Below are 20,215 nucleotides of genomic sequence, written 5' to 3'. Positions count from 1 at the left end.
AAAGTGGATTAGAAGTTATGGGGATTGGTGGGTGGGGCAGTTAGGATATGGGCCTGGATAAGATTCTGAGCCGATGCCGACTCGATGGGCCGAATGGCATCCTTCTGCACTGTAGGGATTTGCAAGTCTATGCTTTGCAATTCTCTAGTCCTCTGCCACCTCCCTGAATCTAGAGACGACTGGAAGATTATGGCCACTGCCCCTGCAATTTCCATTCTTACTTCCTTCACTATCCTTGGGGTGCATCTGATCAGTTGGTGCCTCAACTTTCAGTACCTCTGATGTCAACTTTCAGTACCAACAGTCTATTTAACATGTCCTCCTTACCAATTTTAACCCTTCTAGGGACAGAATTTCCTCAACTGTCACCAGGTTGTGAGACGCATCTACCGCCTTGGTAAAGCTGGATGCAAAGTATTCATGTAACACCTCAGCTATGCCCACATGTGTCGGTTCTTAATTGGTTCTACTCCTTTTACCACTATTATTTGAATGCCTGTAGAATATGTTGAAATTCTCCTTATGCTGGCTGCCTGTCTTTTCTGATAATCCCTCTTTGCTTCTCTAATGAGGTTTTTCATCTTCCCTCTGAACCTTGTGTTCCTCTTGATTCTCAACTGTATTTTGTACTTGTTGCTTGTCATAAGTGCACTTTTCCTTAATAGCAATCATTTTTCATCCAGGGAATTCTGAATTTGTTTGCCCTACCTTTCCCTTTTAAGGGAATATACCCTGACTGTATCCACGCCATTTCTGTTATAAAGGTAGTCCAGCTACAGTTTTTTCTCCAACCTTCTTTCCAGTCCTATATCTGTTCTTCTCCATTGAAGTTGGCTCTCCCCAGTTCATTATTTTTACTCTGGATTGTCTATAGTCCTTTTCTGTCATCATCATAAACCTTACAATACAATGATCTCTGTCCTGCAAATGTCCTCCCACTGACACTTGGTCCACCTGGCTTACCCCATTTCCCAAGAACAAGGTCTAGCACTGCATTGCTTGCTGGACTAGGCACATACTGCTTTAGAAAGCTTTCGTCAATACAATCTACAAACTTTTGTCACTCTCCACCCATTACACAATGACAGCCCCAGTCTATGTTCGGGTAATAAAAGTTTTCCTTTAAAACTATGATGTTTGCATAAAACAACATACTGCAGATGTTGGAATCTGAAACAAAAACAGAAAATACTGGAAAATCTCAGCAGCTCTGACCACATCTATGGAGAGAGAATAGAGCCAATGCTTCAAGTCTAGAGTCTTTTTATAAAAAAAAAGGAAGAGCCATCTAGACTCAGAACATTGACTCTATCTTCTCTCCATAGATGCTGTCAGACCTGCTGAGGTTATCCAGCATTTTCTGCTATAATGTTTGCATCTCTCTGTAGGTTTAGCCTTCTACATCCTTCTCAGTAGCTGGCAGTCTATAGAACAAATGAGCAATGTAATTGCACCATTTTTGTTAATTCTAGCCAAATTAATTCTATCCACAAATCCGCAGGAACTTCTGCTCCAAGACTGTAGTACTCTCCTTAACCAATGCTGCCACCTCTCTTCTTTCCTATTTTTTCTAAACATCTTGTACCCAGGAATATTTAACACCCAATCTTGTTCGTTCTAGGTCTCTGTAATTGCCCCATCAAATTTCCACAATGCAATCTGCACCTGAATCTCCCCAATTTTATTAACTATACTTGGTGTAACATGCACAGTAATTACGTCATTACTTTCTCTCTTATTCTGATCTCACTTTCTAACTTACTATTCTCATACTAGTGCTTTCTGTTCCCCTCAGAATTTTGTGCATCTGATATTGCCCTCTGATATTTCTTCTTGGTTCTCACACCCCTGCTGAGTTGGGTTAAAGATCTCCTGATACCAATAGGGAAACTTAACAAGGAGCTCAGTCCCAAATCTGTTTCGGTGTGATCCATCTGGCTTGTATGGACACCAATTCTCATAGTCTCAGTGCCCCAGAAAAATAAATCCCTCCCTCCTGCACTATCCTTCTAACCACGCATTCATCTGCCTTGTCCTCTATTTCTATATTCACTTTTATGTGGCACTGAAAGTAATCCAGAAATTACCGCTTTGGAGGTCAGGCTTGCTAATTTTCTGCCTAGCTCCCTAAATTCTGACTGCAGGACCCCATTCCCCTTCCTACTTAAGTCATTGGTATCAACATGGAACATGATCTCTGGCTGTTCATCCTCCCCCAGAAGAATGTCCTGCAGCCACTCTGACATTCTTAATCCTGGCACCAGGGAGGGAACATGCCATCTTGGAGTCACTTCGATGACTGCAGAAATGCTTGTCTGTTCCCCTGAGATGCATTCACTCTGAGGCATCAGGGAGAGTGAAAATGAACATGCTCCAGGAGACAGTCATAATAATAGTTCAAGGTCATGATAACTGGCATATATTAGGATTGGACAGAACGTAGAAGTGTGTGCATCGATAAACGAGGTAGATTAAGTCAAATTTGTAAAAATGCAGGATTAAAGGTACTTTGTTTGCAGCATTTGTAACAAGATGGATGAATTGATAGCACAAATAGAAATGAATTGGTTTGCTGTAATAGCCTTGAATATTCAAGAGTATTTGACATTTTGTAAGGTCAGAAAGAAAGGGAAAGAGGAGTAGGGTAGCTCTCAATAAAGGATGAAATCAGTGCAAAAGTGAGAAACAATCTTTGTTCAAGAAGCAGAATCAATTTGGATGGAGATGAGAAATAGCAAAGAAAATATGTCACTGATGGGCCTCTTTTTTAAGCTTCTTGACAGTGATGTACATTAGTACAGAGTATACATAAATAATTGGAAGAAAGGTAATGCAAATAAAGCTGGGTGACTTTAATCTTTCCATCAATTATCCACGTAATTGCACCATTTTTGTTAATTTTAGCCAAATTAATTCTGTCCATGAATCCTCAGGGACATCCTTCTGCTCCAGGACTGTAGTGCTCTTCCTAACCAATGCTGCCACCTCTCTCCTTCCTTATTTTTTCTAAAAGGAAAATCATGCCTGACACATCTATCAGAATTCTTTGAGGTGGTAATGAGCAATATAGATAAAGGGGAACCTGTAGAAGTAATATATGCTTGGATTTCCAAAAAACGTTTAAGATACAGTACCGCATAAGAGTACATAAGAAATAAGTTCATGTTGTTGTTAGTATATTAGCATGGATGAAGTGTATTGGCTAACTGATAGAAGGTGGAGTATTGGAATAATAAGGACGTGTATTGGATGGCAATCTGTAATGTGTGGAGTGCTGTAAGGATCAGTCTGTGGCCATAATTATTTACAATGTGTATTAATGATGTGGATGAGGGAAGTTTGATTTTGATTTATTATTGTCACATGTATTAGTATACAGACAAAGCAGACCATTCATAGAGAAGGGAGTGCAGAATGTAATGTTACAGTCATAGCTAGAGTGTGGACAAAGATCAATTTAGTGCGAGGTTGGTCCATTCAAAAGTTTCATGGCAGCTGGGAAGAAGCTGTTTCTGAGTCGGTTGATTCAAAACCTCAGACTTTTTGTATCTTTTTTCCCTGACAAAAGATGATGAAAGAGTATATCTGGGGTATGTGGGGTCCTTAATTATGCTGGCTGCTTTGCCGAGGTAGGAGTAAGTGTAGACTGAGTCAATAGATGGAAGGCTAGTTTGCGTGATAGACAGGGCTTCATTTATGACCCTTTATAGTTTCTTGCAGTCTTCGACAGAGCAGGAGACATACCAAGCTGTGATACAACCAGAAAGAATGCTTTCTGTGGAGCATCTGTAAAAGTTGGTGAGATCATAGAGGGCATAGCAAATTTCCTTAGTCTTCTGAGAAAGTAGAAGCGTTGGTGGGCTTTCTTAACTATAGTGTTGGCATGGTGGATTGGGGACAGTGGGGTGCGGGAGGGAGACTAGGACAACTTGTTGGTGATCTGGACATCTAAACACCTGAAACTCTTGACCATTTCTACTTCATCCCCATGGATGTAGACAGGGGCATGTTCTCCTCTACTCTTCCTGAGGGCAGCACGGTGGCACAGCACTGCTACCTCACAGCGTCAGGGACCCAGATTCAATTCCCAGCTTGGGTCACCGTTTGTGTTGAGTTTGCACATTCTCTCTGCGTCTGTGTGGGTTTCCTCCGGGTACCCTGGTTTTTTCTCCCCACAGTCCAAAGATGTGGGAATTAGGGGCAATTTAACATGGCTAATTCACCTTACTGACAGTGGGACTAGCTAAGATAAATGATTGAGGTTATGGGAATAGGTGGGATTGTGGTCAGTGCAGATTCAATGGGTCAAATGGCGGCCTCCTGCACTGTAGGATTCTATGATTTCTTAAGTTGCTGCCTAGCTCCTTTGTTTTGTTGACACTGAGGGAAAGATTATTGTTGTCACACCTGTTTAGCCAATGTTGCAGATGACAAAAAAGGTGGGATGGAAAATGGTGAGGATGACACAAAGTTCACAGAGGAATATGAACAGGTTAAGCAAGTGAACAAAGATTTGGTAGATGGAATATATTGTTGAAAAATGTAAAATTGTGCTCTTTGGCAGGGAAAATAAAATAGCTGAATATTTAAATAGACTACAGGGCTGGTGGCACAGAGGGATTTGGGATTCCTCATGCATAAATCACAAAAGGCTAATATATTAAGTTTGGCAGGTAATAGGGAAAGCAGGTGAAATGCTGATCTTTGTTTCAAAGGGAGTAGTGCATAAAAATAGGGAAGTCTTGCTAAAACTATAAAGGGGACAAGTTAGACCAAAACTGCAATACTGTGAATCATTTTGGTCCCCTTATCTAAGGAAAGATACACTAGCACTGGAGGTAGTACAGAGAAGGTTCACTAGTTTGTTCACGTGTATGGATGGGTTTTCTTATGAGAAGAGGCTGAGTAGGTTGGGCCTGTGCTCATTGTGTGTAGAAGAATGAGAGACAACCTTAGAGACAAAGAATTCCTAGGGGTTTGACAGGGGGTTGATCTGAGAGATTGTTTTCCCCTTGTGGGAAAGTCTACAAACTGAGGGTGTAATCTCAGTAAGAGGTTGCTCATTTCAGATCAAGCTGAGGAGGAACAACTTTGAGGTTTGGTCATTAAGTATGTTCAAAGCAGAGATGGACAGATTTTTAATTAGTAAGGGAATCAAGTATTATGGGGATAAAGCAGAGTTTAAGATTATCAGATCAGTCATGATCACATTGAATGGCAGAGCTGACTCGATGGACCAAATGGCCTATTTCTGCCCCTACATCTTACACCCTTACAAATTGGTCTTAACAATCCCAGGTTGCCTGTTCCCAACTCTCCAGGTATCATGAGGTGACATTCCAGAAACAAAAATGTCCAGTTTAACAATGAAAAAAACAGTAAGGATAACATTTTTAAATGTACACAATGTTGGGTTTATTTTCTGTTAGAGGAACCTAACAATATCAAAAGGAAAAAGTATCTGAAGTGAGTTTTATTCCTTTAGGATAAAACTGTGGATTTAGTAATGGGAAATGAGGAAATGGCAGAGGGTTCTGTAAGAGATAGCCAACATGCCTGCTAGCTTATAGCACTGATTTTTCCAAAATTCCTTTGATGTGGGAATGGACCCATTAGTTTGGAAGTTGGCAAATGTCACACTGCTTTTCCAAAAAGGAAGAGAGAAACAATTAATTGCAGACCAATTAGCTTGGCATCAGTTGTAGGGAATGTGCTGGAGGGAGTCTTAATGCATTTAGAAGAATAAAGAGGCACTAGTAACTTGAAATGAACTCTGCTGCTATTTGTCTGCCTGACCCCAGTCTCTGGAAATAACTGCCTGACTTGGAAACTCCCAGGAGGATGGTGGAAGCATATTCTCAAACTGTGGGAAGATCAAACATTCCTGCTAACTCATGGGACAGCCTGGTTTGTTACCCACCAAATGGAAAAAAACTAATTTGGAAAGGCACTAAACACAGAAAATAGTTATTTGGGAACATGCACAGGCAACATTGAAATATTGGAGGGAGCACACAAACCTCCAAACAGCCCATCTACCCAACCTTCAAGCATTACGTGCCCTATTTGTCGTCGAGGCCACAGATCGCTCGTTGGACTTTTCAAAACCCATTGAATTGAGGTAGCAGCGAGTCATCCCACAGGACTATGTAAGAAGGATCAAAAAAAATTCATTAGTCTTTGCATAAATAGTTTGCCTGCAAAGCTACAGGCACTAAAAGTAAATAATTGGCCATGATGTATTGAGACATCCCGTTGAATGGCATTACGTTAAGAGGATAAGAAACCTGGCTAACATCGGACGATAGTAACTGATACAGCATGAGTATTTTTATAAGATGGTGATTAGCCATTTTTAATGTGAAGGTTACAAAGTTAACAATCAGTATGATGAAGACCAGCATATTAATATAAAAATGAAGCTCCATAGCTCTAAGAATAGCTAAGGAAAGGTCCTGTTAATGGGAATTTTAATTGAGAAAATGTAAATTAGGAATCCTCAAATGGTCTCAAATCCAGGTTAATAACAGTGTGACTGCTTCCTGGCCCAGTGCATTATGAAGCTTCAACAGGCAGCAGACATCTTGACCTAGTAATAAGTAATTGAGACAGTCAAAGAATGGAAGTCGCAATACATTTGGCTGATATTAATCATTCTTTGTATGAAGCACTCTTGTGTGCATAGTGACATCTGAGAACTTTTGAGAACAATGGATAGTGAGTTAATGACAGTAAGGGAGAGGGGCGATCGGGAAAAACAGAAGTGGAAGAGAGTTTGAAGTGACAAAGTCACAGTTGGAGAGTATATTTTTAAAGGTGTTTGAATTTAGGTGAAAATGAAGCAGAAATGTCAGACAGGACTTGCAGAGGGACAAGGGCATGGTGCTTGAAGCAGTTGCTTGTGTTGAAGCAGAAGACAGTTCTTTCCCACAAACTGAATAATTAATATGCCTAGGTTTCTTTATGACGATTACTTTTTATTTATTGATTTTAATAAACAATAACAAATGTTAATTGCTTTCTGATTCTCTGTATCAATTCTGGAATTATTAAGCCAAGGCGCGCTCATCCCTGAAAACAGCCTTCTCAACTGGTCCTGCCAGCTTCAAAGTTTTCTGTATGCAAAAACGTCCCAGGTTTCTCCGTTCTCACACCCCATTTAAAATGTCATGTGTCTGCCAGTTTCAATAGTTGGTCTATGTTCTCATGAAATTTCTTGCTATCTTTCTAACTGCTTATTACAATTTCTGAATTTCACATCGTTTACAGATTTTAAATTATGCCCGGAATACCCAAGTACCATTCATTAATACTTATCAAAAAAAAACAGTACAGTGATCCCAACACTAATCCTTGGGGGGTCACCATTGCACATCTCCTCCCAATGTGCAGAAACAATTGTTCACTCCACTCTCTGCTTTCTACTAAAAGTAGCTGCACTGGCACAAATTCGCTCACCTGAAATATTTTCAAGGTTGCTTCAGCTGTTGAAATCAAGCTGTCCGTACCTAAAAATGTTGTGTAATTAATAAATATAATCCGAGATAATTAGATTCAAATTCCAAAACACACAAGATTATAAACCCAAAGCTTTGACCTGAAGACAGTAGTCTGTTTCTTGATTCTGATGAGAATCAGATGACTTAATACTTCCGTAGTGGTTAGAATAAAAATGAATGAAAAAGAATCGTTCGGTTTAGAGTTTGCAAACCATTTATTTTTCACAAGACGTAAGCCAGTAACTAGTGTAAATATATTATTATTAATTATTTGCTTGAACAGTGATTAAATAACTTTGGATTGCAATTTTATATGCAACTATCATATTTTGACAGTTTAAGATGGGATGGGATTGGACCGGGAGTTCTTTGTTACCCCGGGTGTGCAATCAGACAACATGTTGAAATGTAAATGTTCTTGAGGAAGGAAGTAGCAGCACATACATGGAATAACATCATTCAAAAAATATATATATATAGCGTAACATTGATGAAAGAACTAAAAATGAAAAGCAATAATTTAACTTTTAAATTTATTAAACACAAGTAATTAAAATAAAATATAATGCAAAATACACATATTTATGAATTACATTTGATTGAATGCATTAGACTGATTATTCCCTGGGTGTTAAAAATCAGCATCAGAAGCCAGGTCATTGACAAAAATAAGATTAAAATGCATTCATTTAGCACAAATAGACACAACAATGAAAATGTACTTCTTTACTGATGGTCATTTTCAAGATCATTGGCAATCTCTTTTATGTTCTGCCAGGCATATTGGACATGTTTACTTTCAGCTGTGTGTGCACAGATAGCAAAGCGGAGGACAAACTTGTCTCGAAGTTGGCATGGCACAATGTGAATCTTTCCAATTTTGTTGATTTCTTTAATGAGATTTTCATTTAGATCGTTGGAACCCTAAACAAAATGAAGTACATCAGAAAGATGCGAAGAAAGTTTTTTTATAACTACGTATCTTTTAATTCACTTTTGAATGTAGAATCGTGAAACCTACGGCGCGGAGGGAGGCTTTCAGCACGTCGCACTTGTACAAACTCTTTGAAAAAGCAGCCATGCTTTGTCCAACATCCCTGCTTTTTGTCCCTGATACTGTAAATTCTTCATCCACAACTATCTGTCCAATGCCCTTTTAAAATTATTTATTCAATCAATTTCTGTAATTTAGGTGGATCATTCCAGATCCGGTCGACTAAATGAAAACATTTTTTCCTCGTTGGCCTGTAGATGTTTTGTCAATAATTTTAAATTTACAAACTTGAACTCCTTTTTCGGAATGTTCACAGCAGCTTGTCACTGTGGTGAGTGTTTTGTGCATAGCACATGTATATCCTGATATAATGGGAAACATTAATTATCCAAATATATACTAGGATAGTAAAAGGGCGGAGAGGAGCAAAAGTTCCCAGTGTGTGTTCACTTTGAGTCTGTTCCCCTTTACACTGTCCTCAACCACCAAAGCCACACAGGGTCCGCCCCCGGCGTATTAGCGTGTACACCATATGCACGGCGGTCACCGTTTTGCCATCGGTGTGTTCAGTATAGGTCACCAAATGCCTGATCACATTCTCCAAAACCACCTTCAACAACCTGCAGACCTCCTCGTAGATCAAGCCGGAGATACACTCGATGCCTCTGCGGCGAGCCAGATGCCTGATGGCAGGCTTGGTAATGCCTTGAACGTTGTCGTGGAGCACCTTGCGGTGCCGCTTGGCTGCGCCTTTACTAAGCCGTTTACCAGTTTTCCCTCTATCCGATGTGATCAATACCAAACGCGGCGAACTTTCTAAAGCAGTATGTTTCTAATTTACCAAGAAAGGAGGAATGCTAGCCCTGGTTCTTGGAAGTGAGGTAGATCAAGTAGAACATTTCGGGGCAGTGATCATTGTTTCATATGCTTTAGTTTGGCTATGGAAATGAAGAAAGGACAATCCAGATTACAAATAATTAATTATGAGGGAAGGCCAACTTCAATGGGATAAGAATGGATGTGGGCCAAATATTTTGGAGTCAAAGGTTGGCGGGAAAAACAATGGCTGAACAATGGGCTACCTTCAAAACAGAGATTGTGTGTGTACAGAGTCATGGTGCATTCCTCCGAAGGGAGAAAGTAGAACAAACGAATCCCGAGCTCCTTGGATGACAAAAGACGAAGAGATTAAGATGAGGAAGAAAAGGTGTGCTTATGATGAATGTTGGGTAGAGAATACAACAGAACCAGACTGAATATAGAATGTTCAGAAGTGAAGGGAAAAAGCAAATAAGAAGCAAAGAGAGTATGAAAAGAGCCTGGAGCTAACATGAAAGGGAATTCCAAAGTTATCTGTGGCATGTAAATAGTGAAATGGTGGTTAAAGGAGGAATGGGACTGATTAGGAACCAAATTAGGAATTTATACTTGGAAACACTGGAAATAGTTGAGGTATTAAATGAATACTTTGCACGTCTTTACCAAGAAAGATGTCACACAGGTCACAGTGAAAGAGGAGGTAATTAACATATTAGGAGACTGTAAATGTCACATTGACAAAGAGATGTTGGATGCGCTATCTTGTACTTAAAACTAATAAGGCACCAGGATCAGATGAAGTACGTCCAAGAGTTCTGACAGCTTAGAGTGGAAATTACAAAGGCACTGAGCATCATTTTTCAATCTTTTAGACTCAAGGGTAGTTCAATATACTGGCGATTGTAAATGTCATACTTTGAAAAAGGTGTATAAATAGTCCAGCAACTACAGGTCAGCCAACTTAACTTCAGGGGTGGGGAAACTTCTAGAATCAAATAAGCAGAATTAATAGTCACATGGGCAACTGAGGATTAGTTGAGGAAAGCCAACATGGGCTTGTTAAGGGTGGCAAAGTGGTTAGCACAGCTCAAGGGACCTGATTTCAATTCTGGCCTCAGGTGACTGACTGTGTGGAGTTTGCAGTTCTCCCTATGTCTGTGTGGGTTTCCTCTGGATGCTTCAGTTTCCTCCTTCAGTCCAAAGATGAGTGGGTTAGGTTGATTGGTCATTGTTAAATTAACCATTTAGGCATTTAGCAGGGTAAGTATGTGGGGTTATGGTGATAGGGCCTGGGTGGGATTGTCGTTGGTGCAGGCTTGATGGGCTGAATGGCCTCCTCCTGCACCTGAGGGATTTTATGATAACACAGTGGGTTGTTAGGATAATGCTGTTAATGTAATGTATATGGACTTCCAAATGGCATTTGATATATTGGCTCATAACAGACTTGTGAACAAAGTTGTAGTTCTTGGAACAAAAGGGACAATAGAAATATGGATATGAAATTGACTGAGTGAAAGGAAACAAAGTAGTGACAAATACATGGTTGAGACCTGGCTGGAGGAAAATTTTATAGTGCAGTTCCCGAGGGTTCAATGTTCCCTTGCTCTTCTGATATATTAATGACTACGAACATAGGGCAGACTTCCAAATTACAGATAAGAATATAGGAACTAGGAACAGGAGCAGGCCAACTGGCCCCTCAAGCCTGCTCTGCCATTCAATAAGATCATGGCTGATCTTTTCATGCACTCAGCTTCACTTACCTGCCTGCTCACCATAATCCTTAATTCCTTTACTGTTCAAAAATTTATCTATCCTTGCCTTAAAAACATTCAATGAGGTAGCCTCAACTGCTTCACTGGGCAGGGAATTCCACAGATTCATAACCCTTTGTGTGAAGAAATTCCTCCCCAACTTGGTCCTAAATCTACTTCCCCTTATTTTGAGGCTATGCCCCCTAGTTCTAGCTTTGCCTGCCAGTGGAAACCTGCTTCTATCTTATCTATTCCCTTCATATTCTTATACCTTTCTAGAAGATCTCCCCTCTTTCTTCTCAATTCCAGTGAGTATAGCCCCAGTCTACTCAGTCTCTCCTCATAAGCCAGCCCTCTCAACTCTGGAATCAACTTAGTGAATCTCATCTGCACCCCCTCCAGTGCCAGTATATCCTTTCTCAAGTAAGGAGACCAAAAATGTACACAGTATTCCAGGTATGGCCTCACCAGCACCTTATACAGCTGCAGCATAATCTTGTTTTTAAACTCTATCCCTCTAGCAATGAAGGACAAAATTCCATTTGCCTTCTTAATTACCTGCTGCACCAGAAACCAACTCCTTGAGATTCCTGCACAAGGACACCCAGGTCCCTCTGCACAGCAGCATGCTGCAATTTTTAACTATTTAAATAAGTCCATTTTGCTGTTACTTCTACCAAAACGGATGACCTCACATTTACCAATATTGTACTTCATCTGTCAGACTCTCACCCACTCACTTAGACCATCTATATCCCTTTGCAGATTTTCAGCATCCTCTGCACTCTTTGCTCTTCCACCCATCTTAGTGTCATCTGCAAATTCTGACACACTACATGTGGTTCCCAGCTCCAAATCATCTATGTAAATTGTAACCAATTGTGGTTCCAACAGATCCCTGAGGCACACCACTAGTCACTGATCGCCAACCAGAAAAATACCATTTAGCCCCACTTTTTGCTTTGTTTGTTAACCAATTCTCTATCCATGCCAATACATTACCCGTAACACTGTGCACCTTTATCTTATGTAGCAGTCTTTGGTATGACACCTTGTCAAATACCTTCTGGAAATCCAGATACACCACATTCAGATTCCCCATTGTCCACTGCACATGTAATGTTCTCAAAGAATTATCAAACATGACCTGCCCTTCATGAACCCATGCTGCATCTTACTAGTGGGACAATTTATATCCAGATGTCTCATTATTTCTTCTTTGATGATATATTCAAGCATTTTCCCTACTACAGAAGTTAATAAGCTAACTGGCCTATAGTTACCTGACTTTTGTCTACCTCCTTTTTTAAGCAGTGGCTTCACATTTGCTGCTTTCTAATCTGCAGGAACCACTCCTGAGTCCAGGGAATTTTGGTAAATTACCACTAATGCATTTGTTATTTCTCCCACCATCCCTTTTAGCACTCTGGGATGCATTCCATCAGGACTTGTCTACCTTTAGCCCCCATTAGCTTGCCCAACACTACCTCTTTTGTGATAATGATAGTTTCTAGGTTCTCACCTGCCATAGCCTTCCTGTCATCAATTCTTGGCATGTTATTTGTATCTTCCACTGTGAAGACCGACAAAATATCTGTTCAATGTCTCAGCCATTTTCTCATTTCCAGTAATTACACTCCCCTTCTTGTCATCTAAAGGACCAATGTTTACTTTTGCCACTCTTTTTCAAATTCTATATCTGTGTAGAAACTTTTGCTATCTGTTTTTTATATTCTGAGCTAGTTTACTCTCATAATCCATCTTACCTTTCTTTATAGTTTTTTTTGTGGCTTTCTGCTGACCTTTAAAAATTTCCCAATCCTCCTGGGTTCAATTTTGTATGCATTTTCTTTCAATTTGATACCCTCCTTAATTTCCTTCGATATCCATGGCAGATTATCTCTTTTTCTACAGGCCTTCCATATCATATGAAACTTAGAAGCATTATGAATTGTGAGAATAGTTCAAACTTTCAAAAGGACAGAGAGAAATTTGTGGATAGGGCTGATAAGGTTCAATGTGAAGAAGTGGAATTATTGGTTTTGGTAGGAAGAACACAAAGATACAGTATAAAAAGGACATAATTCTAAAGAGGGTGCAGGAGAAGTGGGACTTGGGTGTATATGTACATAAGTTATTGAAGGTGGCTGACAGGTTGAGACAACAATTAGTAAAGCATACAGTATCCTTGGCTTTGTTAATAGGGACACAGACCAATAGCAAGCAGCTAATGTTAAGTTTGTGTAAAATACTTGTGTCCTCAACTGGAGTATCCGTGCACCACGTTTTAGGATGAATGGGGAAGCATTAGCGAGAGTGCACGAAAGATTCACACTAACGGTTCCAGGAATGAGGAACTTCAGTTAGGTTGGAGAAGGATGAGGGGAAATTCAATAGAGGTTTCCAAAATCACAAGGGATCTAGATAGTTTTGATAGAGAAAAACTGTTCCCACTCACGAAAGCATCAAGAGTGAGAGGGTGCAGATTTAAGATAATTGACAAAAGAAGCAACGGCAACAAGAAAAACATTTTTCATGCAGTGAGTGGTTAGGGCCTGGAATGCACTGCCTGACAGTGTGTTGGAGACAGATTCAATTGAGGTTTCAAAAGGAATTTGATAATTGCCTGAAGAACATGCAGCATTATGTGGAGAAAGCATTAGAACGGCAGTAGGTGAATTGCTCTTTCAGAAAGCCAGTGCAGATATGATGTGCCAAATTATCACCTCCTGTGCTGTAACAATTCTGTGATTTTGTGAACCTCTGGTTATTGACCCATTTACTAAAGGGAATAACATTTCTCTAGTTATTCAATTAAAACTCTTCATCTTGCAAAGCTTAATTAAGTCATGGCTTATTTTTCTCTGTTCCAAAGAGAATAGTCCCAACTTTCACTCTTCTCTGTTCACATTAAATCACCTATGGATCCTTTCCAAAGTCTTTTCATCTTTCTTTAAGTTAGGTACCCAGAATTCTCCTCTTTCTCTTCAAGGAATACATTACTCCAGCTGAGGCCTAACCAGTGACTTCTAAATTTCCAATATGATCACTTTGCTTTTATATTCTACTCCTATTCATATACGCAAGTAATCCTTCAATTTTTTTCACCACTTTATTAACATATCCTTCCACCTTTAAGGATTTATGTAAGTGGAGACTAATGTCTCATCTGCATTTTTCAAAATAATCATTTATAGTATATCGGGGACGATTCGCCTGCTCTTCTACACTGCTCAAGTAATTCAAGGGAGCCTGTAGTAAGACTCATGACCGGAGTCCAGCTGATTGAGTCTCCCAGGCAATATTTTTGAATGTAATCAGTCCTGCTCTGGAAATCAGTGCAAAGCTGATTACTATATTGAAATTGCAATTTCTATATGATTAGTGAGGCCAGGACAGTATCCTCTAGGCTCGCGAGTGTCTCCCACTCCCTGCCAGAAGAGGTTCCCACCAGTTGGGATTACAACTGGTCCCTATAAACAGGAACCAGGCATGATTACCCTATCAGAGGGGCCATTGAGTCCCCCCTGGAAGGTTAGGGACAGGAAGATACCCACTGGGGAATGCCAGCCTGGCACTGCCTAGCTAGCACCGGACAGTGTTGAAGGGGTGGGTCATGAGGGCTCATCAGTGGTGGTGGGGGGGACTCACTGTGCACTCTGCAATGGGATCAATGGAAAAGGGAGGGAGGGAGGCGATTGGGGCTGCACATGAGGGTGTTGGTGTTTGGGAGTGGTGAGGAGGTAGGCTGGAAATTGAGGGCAAAGAGATTGGGTAGGATGGCAATAGGGGTGGGGGGAGATTGGGTAGGCTAACAATTGGTGGGGAGGTGGGGGCAGGGGAAAGATCGGGTAGGCTGGTGATGGTTGGGAAGTCAGTGATCCGGAGGCTGGCAATAGGGGGCCAGTGCACATGCACTAGTCTCCTCACTGCATGTGGAATGGCCCATTGAGCACTACTGTGCTGGCCTCTGAGACCCCAACCCCCCCCACTTATGGGCATAAATCCCGCTGAAGCACTCTGTGGAGCACTGAATGCCGGCAAGTTGTGAAACTAAGTATGCCGAAGAAATGGGCACCTAGGTTTTTTTGTGGGAGAATCCCAGCCATCGTCTTTCCACATTTGTCTTCCCAAGCCTCATGACTTCATATTTTTCTGCTATTTTACCATCCTGTATGTGTAATTCTGAAGTCTTTAACTACCTTCAACTATACCAAATTTCATATAATCTACAAACTTTCTAAAATTGTTCCACGCACCCAAGTCCAGATCATGTATAAACATTGAAATGAGTAATGGACCAAAAACTGATCCTTGGGGAATATCATTGCAAACCACATCCCATCAGAGAACTCTCTCTACTTCTACCCACTGCTTCCTATTACTGAGCTAATCTTGTATCAGCATTTGGCAAATAGCCTTCTGACAGTCCATATATACAATAATTCTTGGTCAACCTTTCTTGTTGTCACATCAAATAATTCAAACAAGATTTACAGTTGTTTATGTTTATCAACCTGATCAATATGTAATTTTATTGTTTAATAAAAAATTAAATTAAAATCAAGGGAGGACAAGATGGTGGGTTTTTTTTGGGAAAGTGTTGTAGGTGTGACTAACTATTGCAAAACTGGGATGGCAGATTTTAAACTAAGGAACAATATATAAATGGTCCTTCAAGGGAGAAGGATGTGGCATCACAGAGTGCTCTTGCATTCATGGGAGATCACAAATAAATATTTGGACTCTTGTGGGTGGAGAGAGTGAGAAACCCAGGGCAGCAGCCTTACCCAGATCTTCTCTCCATTTCTGTGGTTGCTGTGGTCTCAAAAATCTAAGTGTTGGTGAGCTTTACTAGCCCTATAATTGGAAACCCTTCCTATTACAGAATGGACATGTCCTCCTGCTTGCCCTCAGTAATTGGGAGGGGAGGGCAGTGGTGGGATGATAATTGACTTGCTGTGATGAAAAGAGCAAACAGTTGGGCATGCTGTTCAGAAAATCAGCAAGCTTTCAAACAGAATGGTCCAGCAGTTCCAGCAGGAGCCCAAATGTGAATATTCTGATATCATTTCACAATTCATGCCAGAATACCCAATACGAGGTGGTTATTCTCAGCAGAAATTGGTTTGGATAATGCCAAATAAAAAACTCAATGGGCATGTTACCCCACTGCATTTACAAGCTGCCAGTGTTGGGGCTGTAGCATCTTACCCAATACCCAATTTCCTGGTTTGCTTCTTCAATGGATTGCACTTGTGGCATCAAGTATTTGGAATGGAAATTTAGACCTCAGCGCTAAAGAGGAAAACAAGAGAGGCTCTACAAACAGTCGTTAATATTAACAATATTTTTACATACCTTCAGTCTGAAGCACACCAGCCCCAATATGACATCATTTTCAATCTCAAACCGTTCATCTCGACATACCAAACTTTCAAATTCATGTGCTAGAGCCACATGCTGCAGCAAACAATACAAATGGATGCTCAGATCCCATTTTTTGACAAACATTTTCTCAGCAAAAATAAATGATGCTGCCACAAAATGAATAAAATTGGATAAATAATGTCAGAAGATTGTCACTGTTTATATCTAAATTAAATCTGAAAATATTTATAAATAAAAAAAAATACAGGACAGGCACAATTTATCAAATGTCTTTGTTTTGTACACTCTGCATTATTGACTATATAACACAGCGGGCCCTATTTTACCACTGCCTTGTGCCAGTTTCTGGGTGCAAAACCATGATAAATTCAGGAGACAGGCCATTATCGCAATCCACACCTGTGTCAGTGCACATTACCAAAACCCGGGAATGGCAGTGATCGGCTTTGCGCCCAAAACAGGCGCAACAGTGATTTAAATGCATTTGCATGTATTTAAAGTGAATTAATGAACTGCCTGTCCAACTTTATCAGCATTTCCCCCTTTACCACTGTTTGCCAATCCAGAACTGTGCTGTACTGGACCTGCTGATTAAAGTCTGAATCAGGCGCTTCATCAGTGAGGGTCAGCAAGGTGAGTGCATGGGGTCTGATGGCTCTGCTACGCATGGGTGTCCTGTTGTTGCAGCCATTTTGCTGTCTTGGGTCAGTGGCGGCTCTGCAAGTGTGTTTTGTTGGGGGGGGGGGGGGGGGAGGAGGTGGTTGCTGTTGCTGTGCATGATCGCCGATGTTTGTTCTGCAGCACGGACCCAGGTCTCAGCACTGCTGCTGGGTCCCAGCACCACAGCTCAGGCTGAAGGATGTGCACAAAGCCCTTGCAGATAACACTGCTGCAGCAGCATCCTCTTCCCCCCCCACCCCCAAACTTTACCAGGGGCTGAGATTGTGTGGCACATGAGGCTGGCGGGGGGGGGGGGGGGTGCAGGAGAGACTGAGATTGTCGCGTTGCATGACTTCCACGTTTGGTCACCTCCACCCCCCCCAATGCATTTGCAATGCAACCATCCGATCTTGCTGTTCTCTTGGTTGGTGTTGGAGCCGAGGAGGAGGACATGGAGGAAGAATTGCAGGCCCAGAAGAGCTGGGCCTTACCACTTGCAGGACCGGAGGGAGATGACCACCAGCAGCAGGAGGTGGCCGCCATTCACCCAGAGCGGGGGCACAGAAGAAGGAGGGAGCAGAGATCCCAGCAGTTCCGTGCACGAGTGTCCTTCGAGGAGATGCCACTGACATCTGACTCTGAAAGGATACAGTGTGACACTTTTGTGCCCTGTCGCAGTACCTGGTATCTAGAGGCAGGGGGGCATCCACTCTCAGAGCTGAACTTCAATGCGACTGGCTCCTTCCAAGCGGAGATGTCTGTGGCATCTCCCAGTCTGCAATCCACACGTGTCAAGCACGTCACCGAGGCCCTGTGTACCTCGAGGCTGGGCAGTACTTCAAATTTAACCTGGACTATCCCCATCAGGAAGCCTGGGCTGTGGGGTTCGTTGCAATTGTGGGGATGCCGAATGTGCAGGGGGGCGGTCGATGGCACCCATGTCGCCCTCAGGGCCCCCCTACAGAATCCACGATGATTCATTAATAGAAAGGGGTTCCTCTCCCTGAATGTGCAAATTGTGTGTGACCACAATATGACCATCATGCACATCTGCACCAGACATCCAGGCAGTGTGCATGACAGCTTCATTATATGGAGGTCAGACATCCTGCAAGCATTTGAGGAGTCCAGGCTGTGGGGGTGGGTTCCTGGGCGATATGGGTTACCCGCTTCAGCCATAGCTGATGATGCCTGTGTGGAGGCCTGTGTCTGAAGCAGAGACCCACTATAATGAGGCTCATGTAGCCACCCGCATGACAATAGAGAGCTGCATTGGGCTCAAGGTGCAATTCTGGTGCCTGGACCAATCTGGCAGGGCCCTCCAATACAGCCCCCTGATCTCCTCCCACATCAGGGTGGTGTGCTGTACCTTGCACAGTCTGGCTGTGCAGCGAGGTGACTTCTTGGAGGAGGAGGATGAGAACACCTTGGAACACCAGCCAGGTGGAGGAGGGCTGGCATCTCAGCTGAGGGCTGCAAGGGTGGCTAGGAAGGCTCTGATAACCAGGCGGTTCAGTCACTAGGGGATAGTGATTGTGGGGTCCATTCCCACTCCCAAAAAATGCCTTCTATTTATCCTGCACATTGTCACACCAGAGTGGTGGGCCTGAATACTCTGTTCACGACTTTTTTTTTTCCAGGCAGGAGGGTGATGACGACTCGCTAAGCACCATTCTGATGATGCCCTGGTGCAAACCAGTCTGATTGCTGCACGCTAGTACCTGGGCCCACACCAGTCTAGTGGGTAAGGGATCCGAAACCCCCATACAGGGACCTGGAGTGGGTGGGGTGGGGGGCGGGGCCATGGCTCATGGGGTATGAGACCAATGGCTTCCTTTTCTCAGTGACACTGCATTGAGGGGCCTCCCAACTGATATCACCATGAGGCATCCATCAGGTGTTAGTCAATGGGGGAGGAATCCTATTCAAAACAACCTATTCGCAAGTGGTTGTGGAGAAAAATCATTCATTTATTTACAATAAAGGCGTTCAGATAAGTTGGTGAAACACAGAATCTTGTGAAAAGAAAACACTAAGGTGTCTGCAGTCTTTTCTAACCAGTGCAACCCTTCACCCGTGCCATCTCAGTACAACTACAACTTCCTAATCTTATGCTGCCTATCACTATGTCTGTGACTCCCCAGAATGTACATTGGAGGTGGAGGGGGCCAGCTGCTGACCTTGCCCCGTGGTCTGTGATGCATATGGCAGGTGTCCTCTGGAGGCCCTGGCCTGCTTCCAGGTGTCTGGGATGTTTCCATGACACCTTCTTCATCCCACTGCCCCTGCGATACCCCAGTGTCAGGAAGGGGAGAGTCGGAAGGTGTTGCCTTGGCCACAGTCTCCTGGCTGAAAGACCCCAGCAGGGGCTCACGTCCTTCCTCCTCCCTTGGGGTCCCTTTTGGCCCCTGGGTCACTATGGGACATTGGTGCTTCTGCAAGGAGCTCCAGAAGCTCTGGCATCACCTGGCACTGCCAGTCCTGGAGGACCACTTGTGTCCTACCCATGGTGGTTGACCCCTCCGTGATGGCCACTTGAGGCGTAAGCCACCTCTCAATGGCCGCAGCAAGTGCCCTTTGAGATTGGGCCACACTCTGCAAGCCCTCAGCTGTGGCCCTCTGAGATTGGACCACCTCCTCAAGGATTGCTGCCATTGCCCACTATGTCTCAGTGCTGTCCCTTTGGGTCTCCTGCAAGCTCTCGAGCCGCTCAACCATGGGCTGCAGAATCTCAAGAAGCCTGCTCAGTGCCTCCACCATGGCCTGTTGTGATTTGGCCATTGCTTGGAGCCTGCCTCCCCATGGTGAGGATTCCCTGCCCCAGGCTTTCCACTGCAGACATCACCCTTGCAGTGTTGGCATTGGAAGCACGCATGACAGGCAATAGCTGGTCTGCCTGAAAGCTTTGGGACTTCTCCCAGCAACATCACAGTTGGTTCAATGTTTCTGTCAGCCCCTCCTGCATTCCCTGGCTCTGTTGTTACATCTCCATGCGGTTGAGAGAGAAGTGATCTCAGAGACTCAGCATGTAGCCTGGGGCTAGCTGTCTTCTTGCCTCTGGCAGGCCCCCACCTGCCAGAGGCCTTGGATGTTCC

At 42.8% G+C, this 20,215-nt stretch overlaps 1 protein-coding gene across 4 annotated transcripts in view; it reads right to left on the bottom strand.

Moving 5' to 3' along the window:
* Nucleotides 1-7,695: 7,695 nt before the first annotated feature.
* The window catches only part of ddc (dopa decarboxylase), an 87,527-nt gene continuing 75,007 nt past the window's right edge, over nt 7,696-20,215 (bottom strand). For 3 of the 4 annotated variants that reach the window (XM_080208972.1, XM_080208962.1, XM_080208981.1), the window contains 2 exons: nt 16,431-16,532; nt 7,696-8,423 (listed from right to left, as the gene is read on the bottom strand). In XM_080208972.1, the coding sequence (XP_080065098.1) occupies nt 8,226-8,423; nt 16,431-16,532 (300 nt within the window). In that variant the 3' untranslated portion in view covers nt 7,696-8,225. Of the gene's footprint in view, nt 8,424-16,430; nt 16,607-20,215 lie in introns of those variants that run through there. The other variant, XM_080208991.1, reaches the window with a different exon arrangement.

Source organism: Carcharhinus amblyrhynchos, chromosome 2, assembly GCF_965287045.1.
Source record: "Carcharhinus amblyrhynchos chromosome 2, sCarAmb.v2.hapA, whole genome shotgun sequence".
Lineage (NCBI taxonomy): Eukaryota > Metazoa > Chordata > Chondrichthyes > Carcharhiniformes > Carcharhinidae > Carcharhinus > Carcharhinus amblyrhynchos.
The sequence above is the reverse complement of the archived record's forward strand: the minus strand, read 5'-3'. Positions and strand labels throughout refer to the sequence as shown.